The following is an 18,950-nucleotide window of genomic DNA, read 5'->3' as shown; positions in this document are numbered from 1 at the left end:
ACAAGGCCTTAGTTCAGTGCCAAACCAAATATTGAGGGGACGCTTGCAAAATATAAAAAACTAAGGATAACCCCGTCACCACGACGACCACGCATTAGGCCACAACAACCTTGCAGCCCAGCTCTAGAGGCTGAGCGGGCTAGGATTCCTCTCTATGGATCTCTGTTTTTTTTTTTTGGTGCCGCAGATTGGTGATTCAAGGTTGCACGTTGCTGCTCTGTGGCTGGGAGGATCTTGCCGATGAGTCGAGTCCATACCGTTTATAATTTCTGCAGCTTTAAAGTTTGGATGAGAGATCAGGTCACCAAACTCTTTGCCTTTGTTTCCTGCGCAACCTCCCCTGAAGCCTTGAATATCTAAACTATTATTATCTGAACTTTTTGGGGGAACTTTAATTGCCTAGCCTCCTCCTGTAGCTTAGCTTGGTGAATTGTGCTGCACATGCTTCAACTAATTAGGCTTAAATGGTAAACTCCCTAAGGAGTTACCATTTCAGGCTAGCTGCGCCAAATGATGCAAAGATCTATTAATTGTTTAAAATCTGTGTGCTCTTGCCTTGTATGTCAAGATTTGACTTATATGTGCGTTTGTAGGCCAGTGATGCATTTGGAGGCTGGAAGGAGGATGGTGCTGCTGCAAGAAGATAAATTTGTGTTGTTTTCCTGATATGTAATTAGGTTCTATTTTTTTCCTCTATTAGAGCACAGGTGATTTTAGTGCAGTAGTGAAACATTTTGAAAAGCTAACAAAATTCACAGATGGGGGTAAGAATGCCTTCAGTGCTGTTATTAATTTCACCGACAAGATCAAATCATGCATAACTTGTTACACATTTATTATGTCCATGATTTGCAGTGCGACCTTCTGGAAACTGGACATCTATGTATGTCCTGGTGTTTTTATACTACATTTATTTTTCATGACCTTTCATTTGGTTTGTTTTAAATTTTCTGTTGAACAATGAATGCACGATTGTATATCATCTTCGACAAGGTAAACAATTTGTTTTATCTGATAGTAAAAATCTGTATAGTGGTGTTTTGTAGCCATGCTTTCTCAGTGTACATTAATATTGCACGGTGACTATTATTGCATTCTTGGAACAAAAGTGTTCAGTACAAACTAAAAAGTGACCAGGTCCGGCAACCGCATTGGTGACTATTGAAATTGCAGAAGCCAGGGCTGTCCCAAGGATTGCTGAGGTGAGTCTTGTGATCTAACTCATGATAGATAGCCTTTATCATGTGGGGCCGCACTTACGCACGTCAGCGGAGGGCCCGTTATGTCACGCGGGCTGCAGCACGCGCTGAGGCAGCAGGCGCAGGAGATCAGGAGGAAGGTGCGGCTAGGGAAAGTGGCTGATTTGATTAGATGATTGATTGGCTCATTGATTGGCCTTAAGTCTAGGGGATTCATTCCTAATTAGTTATTTCCTATTTTCTTGTTACCAAGTGTGGCAGGCCACGGGCCTATATAAACTATACTAGAGGTCATGATTAATCAAGCAATGAAGTTATCCCTAATCTCTCTCTATTCTCTGTAAGCCTGCGGTAGAGGGGTATAACCTCACCGGAGAAGACGGCCGACGGCTATGAGCTCCGTAGCCGCGGTCCAGCCAGTCAGGGGTTTGCTGCCCTTGACAACCTGGTATCAGCCTCCAGGCATTCCCGTTCCCAGCAATCCTCGCCCACCCGCTCCACCCAATCCACCACAGCTGCCGCCCACCACCCCAGCAGCCCGCCATCACCAGCAGCATCCACCGCGTCCGCGCCGCACCCAGCCACCATGAGTGAGCCGACCATGGCCGATGTGATGGAGATGCTGAAGGCCCTCAATTCGGAGATGACCATGATGAAGTCCGACGTGGCGGCCATGAAGGACAAGGCGTCGTCATCAACAGACAGCAGCGTCGGCGGCTGCGATCTTGATCGCCCTCTGAATTCCAGAAATTGGATTTTCCCTGTTACGATGGTAAGACCGATCCGCTGCTCTTCATCAACAAATGCGAATCATACTTTCGCCAGCAGTGTACCATGGCGGAGGAGCGAGTTTGGATGGCCTCGTACAACCTGGAGGACGTCGCCCAGCTCTGGTACATCCAGCTACAAGAAGATGAGGGCACGCCACCATGGGGCGTTTCAAGGACCTCCTGAACCTCCGGTTCAGGCCTCCCCTCCGTTCGGCTCCACTATTCAAGCTCACCGAGTGCCGGCGTACAGGTACAGTGGAGGAGTACTCCAATCGTTTCCAGGCCCTCCTGCCACGTGCGGGTCGTCTGGAGGAGGCACAGCGCGTCCAACTCTTCACCAGCGGGCTCCTGCCACCACTCAGCAACGCCGTCCGCATCCACAACCCCGAGACGTTGGCGGCTACAATGAGCCTGGCCCGCCAGGTGGAGCTGATGGAGGCCAATCGCCCGGCGCCGGCCCTAGCTCGCGCGCCACCGCACGGCCGCCTGCCCGCGCCCGCGCCACGACCAGCACTTCCGGCGCCCCCAGCGCAATTGGCGCTCCCGGCTCCACCAGCGGCCGCCCAGCAGGGCCGCGGTGAGGGAAATCAACGGCGCCTCACCCCGGACGAGATGGCGGAGCGACGTCGTCTGGGTGTATGTTTCAATTGCAATGAAAAATATACACATGGCCACAATCGGTTCTGTAGGCGTATCTTCTTCGTGGAAGGCGTGGAGATTGAGGACGCGCCGGACGTCGCCGACGACACGGAACACGACGCCGAGGCACCCTGTTTTTCACTACAGGCAGTGGCTGGGGTCCCCGTGGCCGGCACTATGCAGATCGCCGTGGTGCTCGGTACCGCGGCCCTCGTCGCGCTGTTGGACTCCGGCAGCACGCACAACTTCATCTCGTAAGAGGCAGCTCGGTGCTCCGGTCTACCTCTCCGCCAGCGGCCTCGCCTCACCGCCTTGGTTGCCAATGGCGAGCGGGTCACCTGCGTAGGGGTCATCCGCGACGCGCCCCTACTCGTCGATGGCGAGGCGTTCCCGGCCGATCTCTACGTCATGCCGCTGGCCGAGTACGACGTCGTCCTCGGCACCCGGTGGCTCGGCGAGTTGGGGCCCATCGTCTGGGACCTTGGCAGCCGGCGCATGTCATTCCAGCGCCATGGCTGCCCCGTCGCGTGGACCGGCTGGCCTGTCCTTCGGTGACAGCCTTGAGCACGACATCAGAGGCGCCGAGCGCGTCCCTCCTCGAGGAGCTGCTTGCCACATTCAGCGACATCTTCACCGAGCCCACGGGCTTGCCACCGCCACGCGCCCGCGACCACAGCATCGTCCTCCAACCTAGCACCCCTCCGGGGGCCGTCCACCCCTACCGGTACCCGACGGCCCACAAGGACGAGCTCGAGCGGCAGTGCGCCGCCATGATTGCCCAGGGGATCGTCCGCAGCAGTGACTCGGCGTTCTCCTCGCCGGTACTCCTCGTCAAGAAGGCGGATGGTTCGTGGCGGTTCTACGTCGACTACCGTGCCCTGAACGCCGTCACCATCAAGGACGCCTTCCCCATCCCCGTCGTCGACGAGCTGCTGGACGAGCTGCACGGAGCATGCTTCTTCACCAAGCTCGACCTTCGGTCGGGGTACCACCAGGTGCGGATGCGGCCCGAGGATATCCACAAGACGGCGTTCCGCACCCATGACGGCCTGTATGAGTTCTTGGTGATGCCATTCGGCCTCTGCAATGCCCCGGCAACATTCCAAGCACTCATGAACGACGTGCTGCGTGCCTACCTCCGTCGGTTTGTGCTTGTTTTCTTCGATGATATTTTGATATACAGCTACAGCTGGGCGGACCACCTCCGGCACCTCCGCGTCGTCTTGGCCCTACTACGCCACCACCGCCTCTTCGTCAAGAGGTCGAAGTGCTCGTTCGGCGTCGACTCCGTGAGCTACCTCGGCCACATCATCTCCGCGGCCGGCGTCGCCATGGATCCCGCAAAAGTCAAGGCCATACATGACTGGCCACAGCCTCGCTCTGCGCGTGCTGTACGTGGCTTCCTCGGCCTGGCGGGCTACTACCGGAAGTTCATCCGCAACTACGGCACCATCGCCGCACCCCTCACCGCGCTCCTGAAGAAGGAGGGGTTCACGTGGAACGACGACGCTACGGCCGCCTTCATCACCCTTAAGGTGGCTGTGACATCAGCCCTTGTGCTGGCACTTCCGGACTTCAGCAAGCCCTTCGTCGTCGAGTGCGACGCGTCTACCTACGGCTTCGGGGCGGTCCTCATCTAGGAGGCGCATCCGCTTGCGTTCTTCAGCAGCCTAGTGGCGCCACGACACCGCTCCCTCGCGGCATATGAGCGGGAGCTCATTGGTCTTGTCATGGTTGTGCGGCATTGGCGGCCGTACTTGTGAGGACGTCGCTTCTTCGTCAAGACGGACTACTACAGCCTTAAGTACCTCCTCGACCAGCGCCTCACGATGATCCCACAGCATCACTGGGTCGGGAAGCTACTCGGCTTCGATTTCTCTGTCGAGTACAAGTCGGGGGCAACCAACACGGTGGCGGATGCCCTCTCGCGCCGCGACACCGACGAGGACCCGGCGGTTGCACTCATGGCGATCTCGGGCTCTCGCTTCGACTTCATCAGCCGCCTACGCCAGGCCCAGGCCACCGACCCCGCCTTGGTGACCATCCACGACGAGCTGCGCACGGGCACCCGCGCCGCCCCCTGGGGATTGGCCGACAGCATGGTCACCTACGGTGGCCGCCTCTACATTCCGCCGTCATCACCACTACTGCAAGAGATCCTGGTGGCCGTCCACGACGATGGGCACGAGGGTGTCCAGCGCACCTTGCACCGCCTCCGCCGCGATTTCCATTTTCCCAACATGAGTCAATGTGTGCAGGACTTTGTGCGCCAGTGTGTCACTTGCCAGCGGTACAAGTCAGAGCACCTTCATCCAGCCGGGCTGCTCCTGCCGCTGCCCATTCCCACAGTTGTCTGGGCCGACATTGACCTGGATTTTGTGGAAGCGCTGCCCCGGGTGAATGAGAAGTCGGTGATCCTCTCCGTCGTCGACTGCTTCAGCAAGTACTGCCACTTCATACCCCTGGCACACCCGTACACGGCTGAGTTCGTGGCTCAGGCGTTCTTCACCGACATCGTGCGCCTCCATGGCATGCCGCAGTCCATGGTGTCCGACCGAGACCCGGTGTTCACCTCGCTGTTCTAGCACGAGCTGATGCGCCTCATGGGCACCAAGCTGCACATGACGTCCGCCTTCCACCCCCAGTCCGACGGCCAAACGAAGGCGGCCAACAGGGTCATTGTCATGTACTTACGCTGTTTTACAGGTGACCGACCCCGGCAGTGGCTGCGATGGCTTCCATGGGCTGAGTACGTGTACAACACGGCCTATCAGTCCTCGCTTCAGGAGACGCCGTTCCGCGTGGTGTACGGCCGCGACCCGCCCACCATCCGCTCATACGAGCCTAGTGAGACGCGAGTTGCAGCAGTGGCGCGCGGCATGGAGGAGCGCGATGCCTTCCTCGCTGATGTTCGCTACGGCTTGGAGCAGGCGCAGGGTGTCTAGAAGCGCCACTACGACCAGCAGCATCGCCCGGTGCACTACCCGGTCGGCGATTGGGCGCTACTGCGTCTTCGACAGCGCACCATGGCGCCTCTCCCTCAGGCGCAGACCGGCAAGCTGAAGCCGCGCTACATCGGGCCCTACCGCGTCTGCGAGATCATCAATGATGTGGCTGTGCGTCTGGAGCTTCCCCCATAAGCTCGCATACATGATGTGTTTCATGTAGGTACCCTCAAGAAGTTCGTTGGCACCCCCCAGACGTTCCACCGGCTCTGCCACACATTCACCATGGTACGGTGCCTCCAGAACCCAGCAGGGTTGAGCGTGCTCGCTTGGCGCGTGGCGTTCGTCAGCTGCTCGTCCATTGGCGCGGCGAACCTCCAGAGTCGGCCACATGGGAAGATGCTGAATCCTTCCGCGAGCAGTTTCCAGACTTCCAGCTCGAGGACGAGCTGACTCTCGAGGGGGGAGCGATGTCATGTGGGGCCGCACTTATGCACGTCAGCGGAGGGCCCGTGATGTCAGGCGGGCTGCAGCACGCGCTGAGGCAGCAGGCGCAGGAGATCAGGAGGAAGGTGCGGCTAGGGAAAGTGGCTGATTTGATTAGATGATTGATTGGCCTTAAGTCTAGGGGATTCATTCCTAATTAGTTATTATCTATTTTCTTGTTACCAAGTGTGGCAGGCCACGGGCCTATATAAACTGTACTAGAGGTCATGATTAATCAAGCAATGAAGTTATCCCTAATCTCTCTCTATTCTCTGTAAGCCTGCGGTAGAGGGGTATAACCTCACCGGAGAAGACGGCCGACGGCTACGAGCTCCGTAGCCGCGGTCCAGCCAGTCAGGGGTTTGCTGCCCTTGACAGTCTTTGTGATCTAACTTGTGATGGATAGATATGATTTAGAACACATAAGCTCACTGAACCTTCGTGTTTTAGTTTGAAAGAGAGATTTCTGAACCTTGTAGCTCCTTGAGTGAAACTTGAACTATGGGAAAAATACCATTTGGTAGTCTTTATGTGCATCCTTGAAATACCACCACAGCATTAGCACAGGCACTATACTAGTTTTTTTAAGTAGGAGGTAGTTTTTACACAACGCGTCATTCAATAGCATACTAAGGAGGACAAAGATGTTTACATTGTAGCATATCCTCTGCCCTAGCAAACATGGAGCTAGAGTACGTGCAGTTCCATCAGATATTGGACGGCTTGTGGTAATTTATTCTGTTGGTCTATTTTTTTTGGATAAAAGAAGCTTTTATTAAAACTTCAGAAGCAATATTTCGAGTTGATACAAATTAAAGAGGGCAACTTCGGACCTGTACCTAAGAAGTGGTACACAACCAAAGAAAGAGAAGAAATCTGGCATAATCTAGTGACTATCAATTCGTAAACTTGACCACAGGTACCACCCATGTGCCTTAGGGGGGGGGGGGTTTCTTAGTCACCTGCGTCAACTGTTGTGATACTGTTGCACCTGTATCTTGCAAATCTGACTTGTGTAGGAAAGTCCAAGTGCATGACTAGTGGATAAGCAAATAGATAACCTGCACAGGATTTTTGTTAAGCCAAAATAGACCAACAAGTCGCAGCTCCTCCTAACAGCAGTAGAAGCTTGACATCTTTGTTGACACCTAGTCAGCCATTGAACATTTGACTTGTATTGTGGGGTTTTAAAAGACCGTTGCAACCTGAATAAAAGACCAAATTGAACAAGCAAATTGGCAGTCAAAAAACAAGTGCTTAATTGTCTCTTCTTTGTGACAAAAGCAACAAGTTTTACTACCTTGTCAATTACACTTTACTAGGTTATCCTTTGTCAACATAACTTCTCATCATAGGTATGACAAGAATTTTATTTATTTTTTAATGAGGTTTTTACTTTCCAAATGAGTTTGTTAATGTCTCTATATGAGCTCTTTTACGGTGGTTGGGGGTATTTTTGGTTCCTATGGGTTCCTAAGAAAATTATCAGTGCTAATTAATTTTTGAGTGGAAGGTCAGTATTGTAATTGTGGCTCACCTCCCTCATGCACCCCTTGCCTGTTCAACTATCCAGGGCTGGACTGGGCTCAGCAGAGCGCCGCCGCCGGCCTGCCCTCGGCCTTGCGCGGGGTGCGCCGCCGCTTGCCTACCCACGGTAGAGAGCCGCCACCGGCCTGCCCACGGCCTTGTGCGGTGCCGCCGCAGGCCTGTCCTCGGCCTTGCACAGTGCTGCCGCAGGCCTGCCCTCATCCGCGCGCAAAGCATTCGCTTGATCCTCCCGCGCAAAGCATTCTTTTACTGATTCTTGAGAGAGAGGCCTCTCCTCTGCTCCATTGCTGGCACAAAGCTTTTGCTTGATCCTCTCACCTTTTCCTGTCCCTTATTAATTACTCTAATTTTTTTGTTTATTTTTGTTGCAGATTCACAGTAGAATTCGCTTTGTTTATTGTTTTTCTTTTGTTGGGGTTCCCGATCTCATTTATCAGCCTGAAATTTATAATTGCAGTGTAACATCCTGGATTTTTACGAAAACCAAAAATACGAGCTTTTTAAAATTTTTCCTGTGATCATGAGAAGCATATAGTTTTTAGATCTAACTCGATCTTAACCCGCTAACAAAACGTCCCATTCATTTAGAATTGTTCGTAGACGAGTGCTCTTGTTCGTGAGTCGTCTTAAGTTGGGTCTTGTTTATGGTTTTGAGTTTCTTTTGGAGTGCAAAATCTGTAGCAAAGTCTTCCCGAATCTCCGTTGAGCCTATCTCAAAGGCGAAGCGAATCCCTTCTCAACCTTTCTATTGGAGGACGTCTCAAACTCCTTTGAATTCCTTCCAAACTCCTTTCTAACCCTTTGTGATCTTTCTCACCTACTTGGTTCCCTTCCTAAATCCCCTCTTTGAATCCATCTTGTGACATTCCTTTGTGCTTAATCCAAAAATGGAAAAACCTTCCTTCTTCTCTAGCCCAGCCGGCCTGCTCGCTTTGCACCAGCCCAGCACCCTTGCGTGGCCTGCACCACCCACCCGGCCTGGCTTCTTGGCCCATCCACCTCGCTCGGCCCAACTCGCGCAGGAGCCTTGCCAAGCCCAGCAGCCGGCCCACACGAAACCCCGCGGCCCAGCCTGCTCCCCATCCCCCTCCACGGCCCAGGTCGCCAGGCCCAGAGCGCGCGAGCTCCCCCAACCCTAGCGAGCAGGTGCGCGCACCCCAGCACCCAGCCGCCGCCCGCCTGCTGGAGAGCGCCATTGCCCCGACGCCAGCGCCCCGATGCCAGCGCCCTGGCTTCCGTGCGCATCTTGGATGTGTGCCACGCGGCCCTCCACTGCACGGACGCTGAGGATCGACGCGCTGCCCCTAGAACCCTAGCCTCGCACCGCTATATGAATCGTGCCGCCACTGCTTGCTCCGCTCCCAGCCATGGCGCCGCCACCACCCCCGTCTCCTCTTCCTTTCCTGCCTGCAGCGCCGCCGAGCACCTCCGAGCCCTCGCCCCCGTGCACCTGCACCTCGGGATCAGCCGCGGCCACGGCCACGGCCGGCCGCACGGGCGCCACAGCGCTGCCGAGCCCCCTCGGTGCCTCGCGACGCCGAGCACCGCCGCGCCGAGCTTCGACTGTGACCTTGCCCAGGAGCCCGCGGCGTCCCCATCCCCGCCCGCGACCCTCGCCGTCGAGCAGGAGCTCCGCGCCCTCGCCGCGTAGAGCCCCAACCCCGCGACGCCGTCCTCGCACCGGAGCCGCCCGCCGCGTCGAGCTCCTATGCACGACCTCGCCGAGCCACCGCAAGCGAAGCCTCGACGCAGTCCTCGTCGTGCCACCGCGAGCGTGTCGCCCCTCCGCGACGTCCTCGCCGTGGTCTGCTCCGAGCCCGGCCATCCCCGACGCCCCGGTCTGCCTCTGCGTCGAGCCGTGCCACCAAGCCAACCGCGGCTCCGAGCTCGCCGCGGTCACCAACCCAACCCTGTCCGCCACGACGACGTGCCCCGACGACGCGCATGGACCTCGCTGTTGTGCGCGACGTCGAGCCGAGCCAGCACCGCGAGCTCTCCCCCGAGCTCCTTCCTGATCATGCGCCAGAGCCGCTCGCCGCGCCAAGCTTCGTCCTGTCCTCACCACAGTCACCAGGAGCCCGTGCCGCCGTGCCATCGAGAGCCAGAGACGACGGCGCCCTCACATCGACGACTGACACGGCCACACCGCCGTCCTCTTCCTCGTCGCAACGCCGAGCAGCAGGACAGCGACACCGACCTCGCCCCGACCACGACGTCGCCCGCAGCCACGCAGCACCGAGCGCCACCCCGACGTCGCCCGAGCCCTTGGCCACGTGCTCGCCGCGGTCACCACCCCGGCAGCAGCGTGGTCGCCGCGACGTCGCTGCGGTGACCAAGCACCACGACCACGTTCGGCGTCCACAGCTCCGTCCTCGACTTTGAGCCCGTGACCATCGAGCCGAACCGCGACACAGGCCCGTCGATCTGCTCCCGACGCCGAGCGGAGGACCACCCCGACGCCATCGTCCACGACCGTGACCCGAAGCCCGCCAACTGCGAGGTCGAAACCCCCTAAACCCTAATCGACGTTGACGAAACTCCTTCATATTAATTCATATCTTGTTCATACTTGCCTTTTCATTATCTATCATCTGTATATGATTTATCTATATCCATGCCTGTGCCGTGCCTTCATGCCGGTCTATTGATCTATCTATCTATCTCTATCATGTGCCATGGGAATGTGCTACTCCAAGTCATCGTTGTCTTTGTGTTGTTAGCGGTCGAGTCGTGATTCTTTGTGTGATTGTCGTCGTCTGTGGACCGTGCCTTCGAGCCAGTTGAGAGAGTGATATGTTTGAGTGTTGCGATCGCGAGTTCGTCTTGCCATGGTCGTAATGCTAAGCATGTCCCTTCTCTCGTGTAGTCGTTGTTCTTTCTTTTGCTATTTGCCTGAGGACTGAGCCTTCGAGCCGGTTGGAGAAATGGTAGTTTGTTTGATTGTCTCGATCGTGGGTTCGTCCCACCGTGATTGTGATGCTGAACGTAACTCGTTTCCCCACGTTTAATTGACTCTCTAGTGCTATGATTGTTAGCGACCCTTTTTCGACCCACAGGCGTGGTTACCATGGACTCATTGTCGGTGCGCCTCCTACCCGCACTTGGTGAGCCACTCGTGACCTAGTTTAGTGGGAGGATTAGCGGACGATGATCGTGGGACTTATGAAAGCCAACTCGTTAGGTGGAGCTCATGGCCTCGAGTCACCTCGCCATGGTCATCGGGCTTTACCTAGTTTCTCGCATGTTTATCTTATTCGTCTCATATGCTTATGCCACCTAGACCCGGACATTTCCCTTAGTTTTCGCGGTGACAACCGCATCGCCTGAAACTATAGGAATGACCCTGTGCCAATTCAGAAGCACCTAGGTCGAGAAGTGTTATGAGTTGGTGTAGTTCATGGGGTCGTGTTTATTTCTCCAACTGTCGTTTGTTCCATGGTGAGTTGGGTGAAAGAGTGTGATTTCGTTCTTATTCTCTCTTGTTCTCAATCCCCGTCGATCCAGTAAGATATGGATTGAGCCCCTTTTACTTGTTCGATGTTTTGTTTCCGATTCCGTGATTCCCGTCGTCGCATTGGCAAGTGGATCAATGGGAAGTGAAACCCGTGTCTTTTCCCGCCTTTTTGGTTCTTCGTGTTTAAACTCTTGTATGCTTGTACCTATTCAACCGTAGCATTTCTTTGGTTCTCGCGGTGACAGCCGCACCGCTAAGAACCCTAGTGATGTCTTAGTGCATTTAGTGCACCAAGGTTGTGGTACCCTACAAGTAGTTTGAGCACTCGTGTTCTTTGTGTGTCACTCTTTCTAATTCCCCGTCTCTTATCATGGCGAGTGGATGGGAAGAAGTAGACCACTCCCCTTTTTTTTCTCTTTGTTCCACCCTCTCTTGACTCTCGTCAATCATAATGGCGTACGGGTTGAGAGAGATCAAAGTTCTTGTGCTTACAACCGTTTGGTTCTCGTCAATCTCTATGACGCTTGGATCGAAAGTTCGTAAGCCATGGTGTTTACTTAAAATGAGTTAGAGTCTACGCCTTTGTTATTAAAGCCGTACAGGTCGACACGACCGACCCGGGAAGTAACGGCTAGGCGAAGACTCCAGCTGGTACTTAGTAAACAACCATTCTCGTTCCTTTTAGCCCTGGGATCGAACATCTGCCGAGAGGGCTAAGCCGTTTTCCTTTCGGTGCTCTTTCAGTGTAGTTGTCCTTCAGTGTTTTGTCGCCTCTTTTCTTAGTCTTTCTAGGGCTAGTGGTTTGATTGTTTCGCCTTGTTTGTCGCTTTCGATGTAGTTGCTTCGGTTAACGTGGATCGGATCGGGACCCGTTGAAGAAAGGACATGCGGAAAGGAGGACCTTGGATGAGTACAACTACCAGTGAACTGAGGATCTTGGAAATGTCACTCGACAGGTGCCACGTCCCACCCAACCTCGTAGAATCCTATTAGACATGCAATAATGTCGATGCTAGCGCTTTACTTTTATGCAAATGAACTGAGATAGGTTGCATGGTAGAAATGCTTGTGAGCCATTGCCTTGTTGCAACCTATAATCCTCGCACACCCGCTGTTAGGTCAGAAGCTGCATACTACTTGCTACTGCTTCTACTACGCATTATATCTGTGATGTGATGCAATGTGGGAGATTGGATGTGAGTGGATAAGGCACATGGTGCCGATAACTGGATAAGGAGATGATAATGGATTTGGGGAGATCTTGGCGTGTGTCTTGGGTGTGTGGTGAGGGTTGAGTCGACCGAGCAGGATCTACGACGAGTCTTGGGACAAGTCTTGCCGGAGGACGCTACTTGGGCGTTCTCCATGAGACATACCTGTGGCGGGTACATGTGACAGGGAGAGGTCCTGGAGTGGAGTGTCTTCGTGGGACGAAGCACCGGGATGGGAGGTGCTGTTTAGCACGGTGTAGCCGGATGTCCCGACGAGCGGTACATCGGTTGGCCCCTTGTGAAGATGTCCTGTTTGGTCACCCTAAGGACTGATATGTTCTGTGGACCGGTTCTTAGGAAGCCTTGCACCCCACTCGCTCTTATGGGGAGGAGACGGATGTACGACTAGCTAGAGCGGTGCCACTACTACTAGGTTGTTAGCGGATAGTGTAGGGAGGTACGGGCATGAGGACCCACACCCTCCTAAGACAGCGTAGTGACCTTTGGGGCCCGGTACTACGCCTCACAGTCTCAGCGTACCGGTGGTACTCCGATATGGTCCCAGTTCTGAGTGGTAGGGTGGCATCGTGTTTAGTTGGAAGACAGCCCGGAATCAGCCTAGACGAGGGCCTTCGTCGATGATGGTGATCTTGTGGTTAGTGCAAACCTCTGTAGAGTTTTGGTTGATCGATGGATACATATGCCGATTCGTCGGCTATGGACCTTTCCTAAGTACAGCTTCACTTGACTAGTGAGAGAAGTCCTTTCTACCTTCCCCTAGGTTTGTGTTGGATCCGGCGATGGCCGTTGAGGCAAGGCACGAGCGGGAGTCATACTTGCCGCCTAGAGAGTGAGAGTGTGGTGAGATGTGTGTGATGGGATGGATGGATGGATGTGTGGTTGAGATGGATTAAAACCTGATGAATTATTATTATTAAATATTGATGAACTTGCATAGGGAAAACTACAGCCATATATATAGGCCTCTTGATCTACCCTTTGCATTCCACTTACCACAAAGCTTACACAAAAGCATAGGGTGGGAGTCAGTGGCCAGTACAAATCGTACTGAAAATTGTTTAACAGGTTTTGAACGTGGTTCATGACGATAACTACGGAGAATAGAAGGATTAGTTGGTCTCGTTCCTGCGCTCAAGTTTGGTTCGGAGATGAAGGCTACGCCCGCTGATAAACTACACCGACTCTGATGATTGCCCGTGAAGGAGGAGCCCTCACCGCTGACGTGCTACATCAACTCTGATATAGACCCGTGTGTGTTTTCCGCTAGAAAAACGATGTAGTAGGCTTGTTGACCAAGAGTTGTAAAGTAAATGTGTTGTAATCTTATTTTTCACGATGTATGACTATGATAACAGCTGATATATGATAATGTGATGGCTCAATTTTTGAATTATCACATTATAATTCGAATCTGTGGATTTTTCCCTTTTGTGGAAAAAATCTAGGTCGTTTCAGTTGGTATCAGAGCCATACTTGACCCTAGGACGAGACCATTTGTACCAAACACTAGTTTAGAAGCTAAACATTCTATCTTTTGTAGAGTTATAGATGCTAACACTTGTTTTCCCCCTCCGCCTTGAATTCTGCTGCTAACTGACCTCCCTATTTCATAAAGATGACCGTTGGAATCTTTTCCCATACCCGCCCACGCTAGATCGATAGTCGTGTGAGACTTTGAAGGTCGGTGAGTCGCCTCAAGTCAACACTATGCATTAGGAGTTGTAACGCTATTTGAGTGCTTGGATCTTATGTTGTTGCATTTCTTTGGCTTCTTGTTGTCTGAGTGTAAGTCATAGAACCTGTTTTATGCGAGTAAGACTCTGGATCCCGTCCAACCTAGCCGGCTAAACCTAAGACCGTCCCGAGACTAGATAGTCGACCTTGACTAACCGAGTTAAAAGTAAGGTAAAGTTGTTGCATCCTGTATTGCCCATCTATTTCAAAACTGTTTATGGCTTACAAATAAACCTGTCTTCAAAATTACCCCTCCTTTCGATTGAAAAAGTCCCCTCTTTAGCAAAAGCATCTCTATTGCGAAGGAAAAAGTATTTCAAAACTCTCTCGATGTTCTTCCTTTTGACAAAGAAAGCAATTCTAACTCCTTTCTCAACTCCAGTTTATTCCAAAATCTACCTATGAAATGATTTAAAAACAAGTTATCTTTCAAAAGGTGTTACCAATCCTCTTCTGAAAATCAAAAGTTTTACCTTCAACCAACAAAGTGGTTTTCAAACCAAAGATCTTTGGCCCAGTTTTGTTTTAAATGTCTTTGATTTCATCTCGAGAGCCAAATTCCTTTCAAAAGGCAACCTTGTCTTAAAGGGAAAAAGCAAATTGACAGTGATTTATTAAACAAAACCATTGTGAAAAGATTTTATTTGTATCATTTCAAAAAAAATAATAAAATAAAAATTAGCAAAACTAAAATGAACTTACAAGTTTTAAAAGAAAATGCTTTTGTTGTTAAAACTTTAACTTTCAAAATTGAGGAATGATTTCTAATCATTTCCAAAACTAGTTTGTTTAATTCAAAAAAATAAACAACGCCATGTTTTGAAAACTAAAAGAGTTTCAAAATCTCTTGATTAAGAATCTTTTATCACAAAACCTTCAAAAGATGTGGTTTTCAAAACTTGCATTGATTTGAACCCTCTTCAAAGGCTCTCTTCATTTTGAAGTCTCAAAAAAAAACTTGACTTTGTAAAAGCGCTTTCCCTCTATTTTTGAAACCTGTTTCCCAAAACTCCCTTCTTTCAAAAGCCTTTTCCAAAGGGTGATGCGTGAAAAACAGCTGATGAAAGCCAACAACCCTAGCTATGTTTAAGCCTGCCATGCACCCCTTGAGAGCCAGATGTTCATAAACCCGATGCGATTCTTGGATACCCATCGCCTCGATGTAAAAATTTGGATACCCAACACCCGCGACTAAGCCTTGGATACACCCAGAATATGACTCACTCCTATTTTGGAAAAGGTTTGTGGAGCGATCACACTGAGAGGAAACAACTCAGAAGTAAGAAAGGCTTTGGGAACGACACCTTCATTTCTTCACCGACCGAGCAACGCCTAAATCTCGGGGACGAGATTCCTGTAAGGAGGGTGGACTGTAACATCCCGGATTTTTACGAAAACCAAAAATACGAGCTTTTTAAATTTTTTCCTATGATCGTGAGAAGCATATAGTTTTTAGATCTAACTCGATCTTAACCCGCTAACAAAACGTCACATTCATTTAGAATTGTTTGTAGACGAGTGCTCTTGTTCGTGAGTCGTCTTAAGTTGGGTCTTGTTTATGGTTTTGAGTTTCTTCTGGAGTGCAAAATCTGTAGCAAAGTCTTCCCGAATCTCCGTTGAGCCTATCTCAAAGGCGAAGCGAATCCCTTCTCAACCTTTCTATTGGAGTACGTCTCAAACTCCTTTGAATTCCTTCCAAACTCCTTTCTAACCCTTTGTGATCTTTCTCACCTACTTGGTTCCCTTCCTAAATCCCCTCTTTGAATCCATCTTGTGATATTCCTTTGTGCTTAATCCAAAAATGGAAAAACCTTCCTTCTTCTCTTGCCCAGCCGGCCTGCTCGCTTTGCACCAGCCCATCACCCTTGCGTGGCCTGCACCACCCACCCGGCCTGGCTTCTTGGCCCATCCACCTCGCTAGGCCCAACTCGCGCAGGAGCCTTGCCAAGCCCAGCAGTCGGCCCACCCGAAACCCCGCGGCCCAGCCTGCTCCCCATCCCCCTCCACGGCCCAGGTCGCCAGGCCCAGAGCGCGCGAGCTCCCCCAACCCTAGCGAGCAGGGGCGCGCACCCCAGCACCCAGCCGCCGCCCGCCTGCTGGAGAGCGCCATCGCCCCGACGCCAGCGCCCCGATGCCAGCGCCCTGGCCTCCGTGCGCCTCTTGGATGTGTGCCACGCGGCCCTCCACTGCACGGACGCTGAGGATCGACGCGCTGCCCCTGGAACCCTAGCATCGCACCGCTATAAGAATCGTACCGCCAATGCTTGCTCCGCTCCCAGCTATGGCACCGCCACCACCCCCGTCTCCTCTTCCTTTCCTGCCTGCAGCGCTGCCGAGCACCTCGGAGCCCTCGCCCCCATGCACCTGCACCTCGGCATCAGCCGCGGCCACGGCCACGGCCGGCCGCACGGGCGCCACAGCGCTGCCGAGCCCCCTCGGTGCCCCGCGACGCCGAGCACCGCCGTGCCGAGCTTCGACTGTGACCTTGCCCAGGAGCCCGCGGCGTCCCCATCCCCGCCCGCGACCCTCGCCGTCGAGCAGGAGCTCCGCGCCCTCGCCGCGCAGAGCCCCAACCCCGCGATGCCGTCCTCGCACCGGAACCGCCCGCCGCGTCGAGCTCCTGTGCACGACCTCGCCGAGCCACCGCAAGCGAAGCCTCGACGCAGTCCTCGTCGTGCCACCACGAGCGTGTCGCCCCTCCGCGACGTCCTCGCCGTGGTCTGCTCCGAGCCCGGCTATCCCCGACGCCCCGGTCTGCCTCTGCGTCGAGCCGTGCCACCAAGCCGACCGCGGCTCCGAGCTCGCCGCGGTCACCAACCCAACCCTGTCCGCCACGACGACGTGCCCCGACGATGCGCATGGACCTCGCTGTGGTGCGCGACGTCGAGCCGAGCCAGCACCGCGAGCTCTCCCCCGAGCTCCTTCCTGCTCATGCGCCAGAGCCGCTCGCCGCGCCAAGCTTCGTCCTGTCCTCGCCACGGTCACCAGGAGCCCGTGCCGCCGTGCCATCGAGAGCCAGAGACGACGGCGCCCTCACCTTGACGACTGACACGGCCACACCGCCGTCCACTTCCTCGTCGCGACGCCGAGCAGCAGGACAGCAACACCGACCTCGCCCCGACCACGACGTCGCCCGCAGCCACGCAGCACCGAGCGCCACCCCGACGTCGCCCGAGCCCTTGGCCACGTGCTCGCCGCGGTCACCACCCCGGCAGCAGCGTGGTAGCCGCGACGTCGCTGCGGTGACCAAGCACCACGACCACGTTCGGTGTCCACGGCTCCGTCCTCGACTTTGAGCCCGTGACCATCGAGCCGAACCGCGACACGGGCCCGTCGATCTGCTCCCGACGCCGAGCGGAGGACCACCCCGACGCCATCCTCCACGTCCGCGACCCGAAGCCCACCAACTGCAAGGTCGAAACCCCTAAACCCTAATCGACGTTGACGAAACTCCTTCATATTAATTCATATCTTATTCATACTTGCCTTTTCATTATCTATCATCTGTATATGATTTATCTATATCCATGCCTGTGCCGTGCCTTCGTGCCGGTCTATTTATCTATCTATCTATCTCTATCTTGTGCCATTGGAATGTGCTACTCCGAGTCATCGTTGTCTTTGTGTTGTTAGCGGTCGAGTCATGATTCTTTGTGTGATTATCGTCGTCTGTGGACCGTGCCTTCGAGCCAGTTGAGAGAGTGATATGTTTGAGTGTTGCGATCGCGAGTTCGTCTTGCCATGGTCGTAATGCTAAGCATGTCCCTTCTCTCGTGTAGTCATTGTTCTTTCTTTTGGTATTTGCCTGAGGACTGAGCCTTCGAGCCGGTTGGAGAAATGATAGTTTGTTTGATCGTCTTGATCGTGGGTTCGTCCCACCGTGATCGTGATGCTGAACGTAACTCGTTTCCCCACGTTTAATTGACTCTCTAGTGCTATGATTGTTAGCGACCCTTTTTCGACCCACAGGCGTGGTTACCATGGACTCATTGTCGGTGTGCCTCCTACCCGCACTTGGTGAGCCACTCGTGACCTAGTTTAGTGGGAGGATTAGCGGACGATGATCGTGGGACTTATGAAAGCCAACTCGTTAGGTGGAGCTCATGGCCTCGAGTCACCTCGCCATGGTCATCGGGCTTTACCTAGTTTCTCGCATGTTTATCTTATTCGTCTCATATGCTTATGCCACCTAGACCCGGACATTTCCCTTAGTTTTTGCGGTGACAACCGCATCGCCTGAAACTATAGGAATGACCCTGTGCCAATTCAGAAGCACCTAGGTCGAGAAGTGTTATGAGTTGGTGTAGTTCATGGGGTCGTGTTTATTTCTCCAACTGTCGTTTGTTCCATGGCGAGTTGGTTGAAAGAGTGTGATTTCGTTCTTATTCTCTCTTGTTCTCAATCCCCGTCGATCCAGTAAGACGTGGATTGAGCCCCTTTTACTTGTTCGATGTTTTGTTTCCGATTCCGTGATTCCCGTCGTCGCATTGGCAAGTGGATCAATGGGAAGTGAAACCCGTGTCTTTTCCTGCCTTTTTAGTTCTTCGTGTTTAAACTCTTGTATGCTTGTACCTATTCAACTGTAGCATTTCTTTGGTTCTCGCGGTGACAGCCGCACCGCTAAGAACCCTTGTGATGTCTTAGTGCATTTAGTGCACCAAGGTTGTGGTACCCTACAAGTAGTTTGAGCACTCGTGTTCTTTGTGTGTCACTCTTTCTAATTCCCCGTCTCTTATCATGGCGAGTGGATGGGAAGAAGTAGACCACTCCCCTTTTTTTTTCTCTTTGTTCCACCCTCTCTTGACTCTCGTCAATCATAATGGCATACGGGTGGAGAGAGATCAGAGTTCTTGTGCTTACAACCGTTTGGTTCTCGTCAATCTCTATGATGCTTGGATCGAAAGTTCGTAAGCCATGGTGTTTACTTAAAATGAGTTAGAGTC

The 18,950-nt window shown here is 53.2% G+C and overlaps 1 protein-coding gene across 1 annotated transcript; it reads left to right on the top strand.

Moving 5' to 3' along the window:
- LOC110435959 (elongin BC and Polycomb repressive complex 2-associated protein-like) lies at nucleotides 16,366-17,049 on the top strand. The gene has a single exon (XM_021462075.1). The coding sequence runs from the start codon at nucleotides 16,366-16,368 to the stop codon at nucleotides 17,047-17,049; it is 684 nt and encodes a 227-aa protein (XP_021317750.1).

Source organism: Sorghum bicolor, chromosome 5, assembly GCF_000003195.3.
Source record: "Sorghum bicolor cultivar BTx623 chromosome 5, Sorghum_bicolor_NCBIv3, whole genome shotgun sequence".
NCBI lineage: Eukaryota > Viridiplantae > Streptophyta > Magnoliopsida > Poales > Poaceae > Sorghum > Sorghum bicolor.
Note: the sequence above shows the minus strand (reverse complement) of the source record. Positions and strands in the feature narration are given on the sequence as shown.

Bases quoted from the DNA above. Each gene is read 5' to 3' on its own strand.
- LOC110435959 (XM_021462075.1), top strand. From the start codon at position 16,366: ATGCACCTGCACCTCGGCATCAGCCGCGGCCACGGCCACGGCCGGCCG.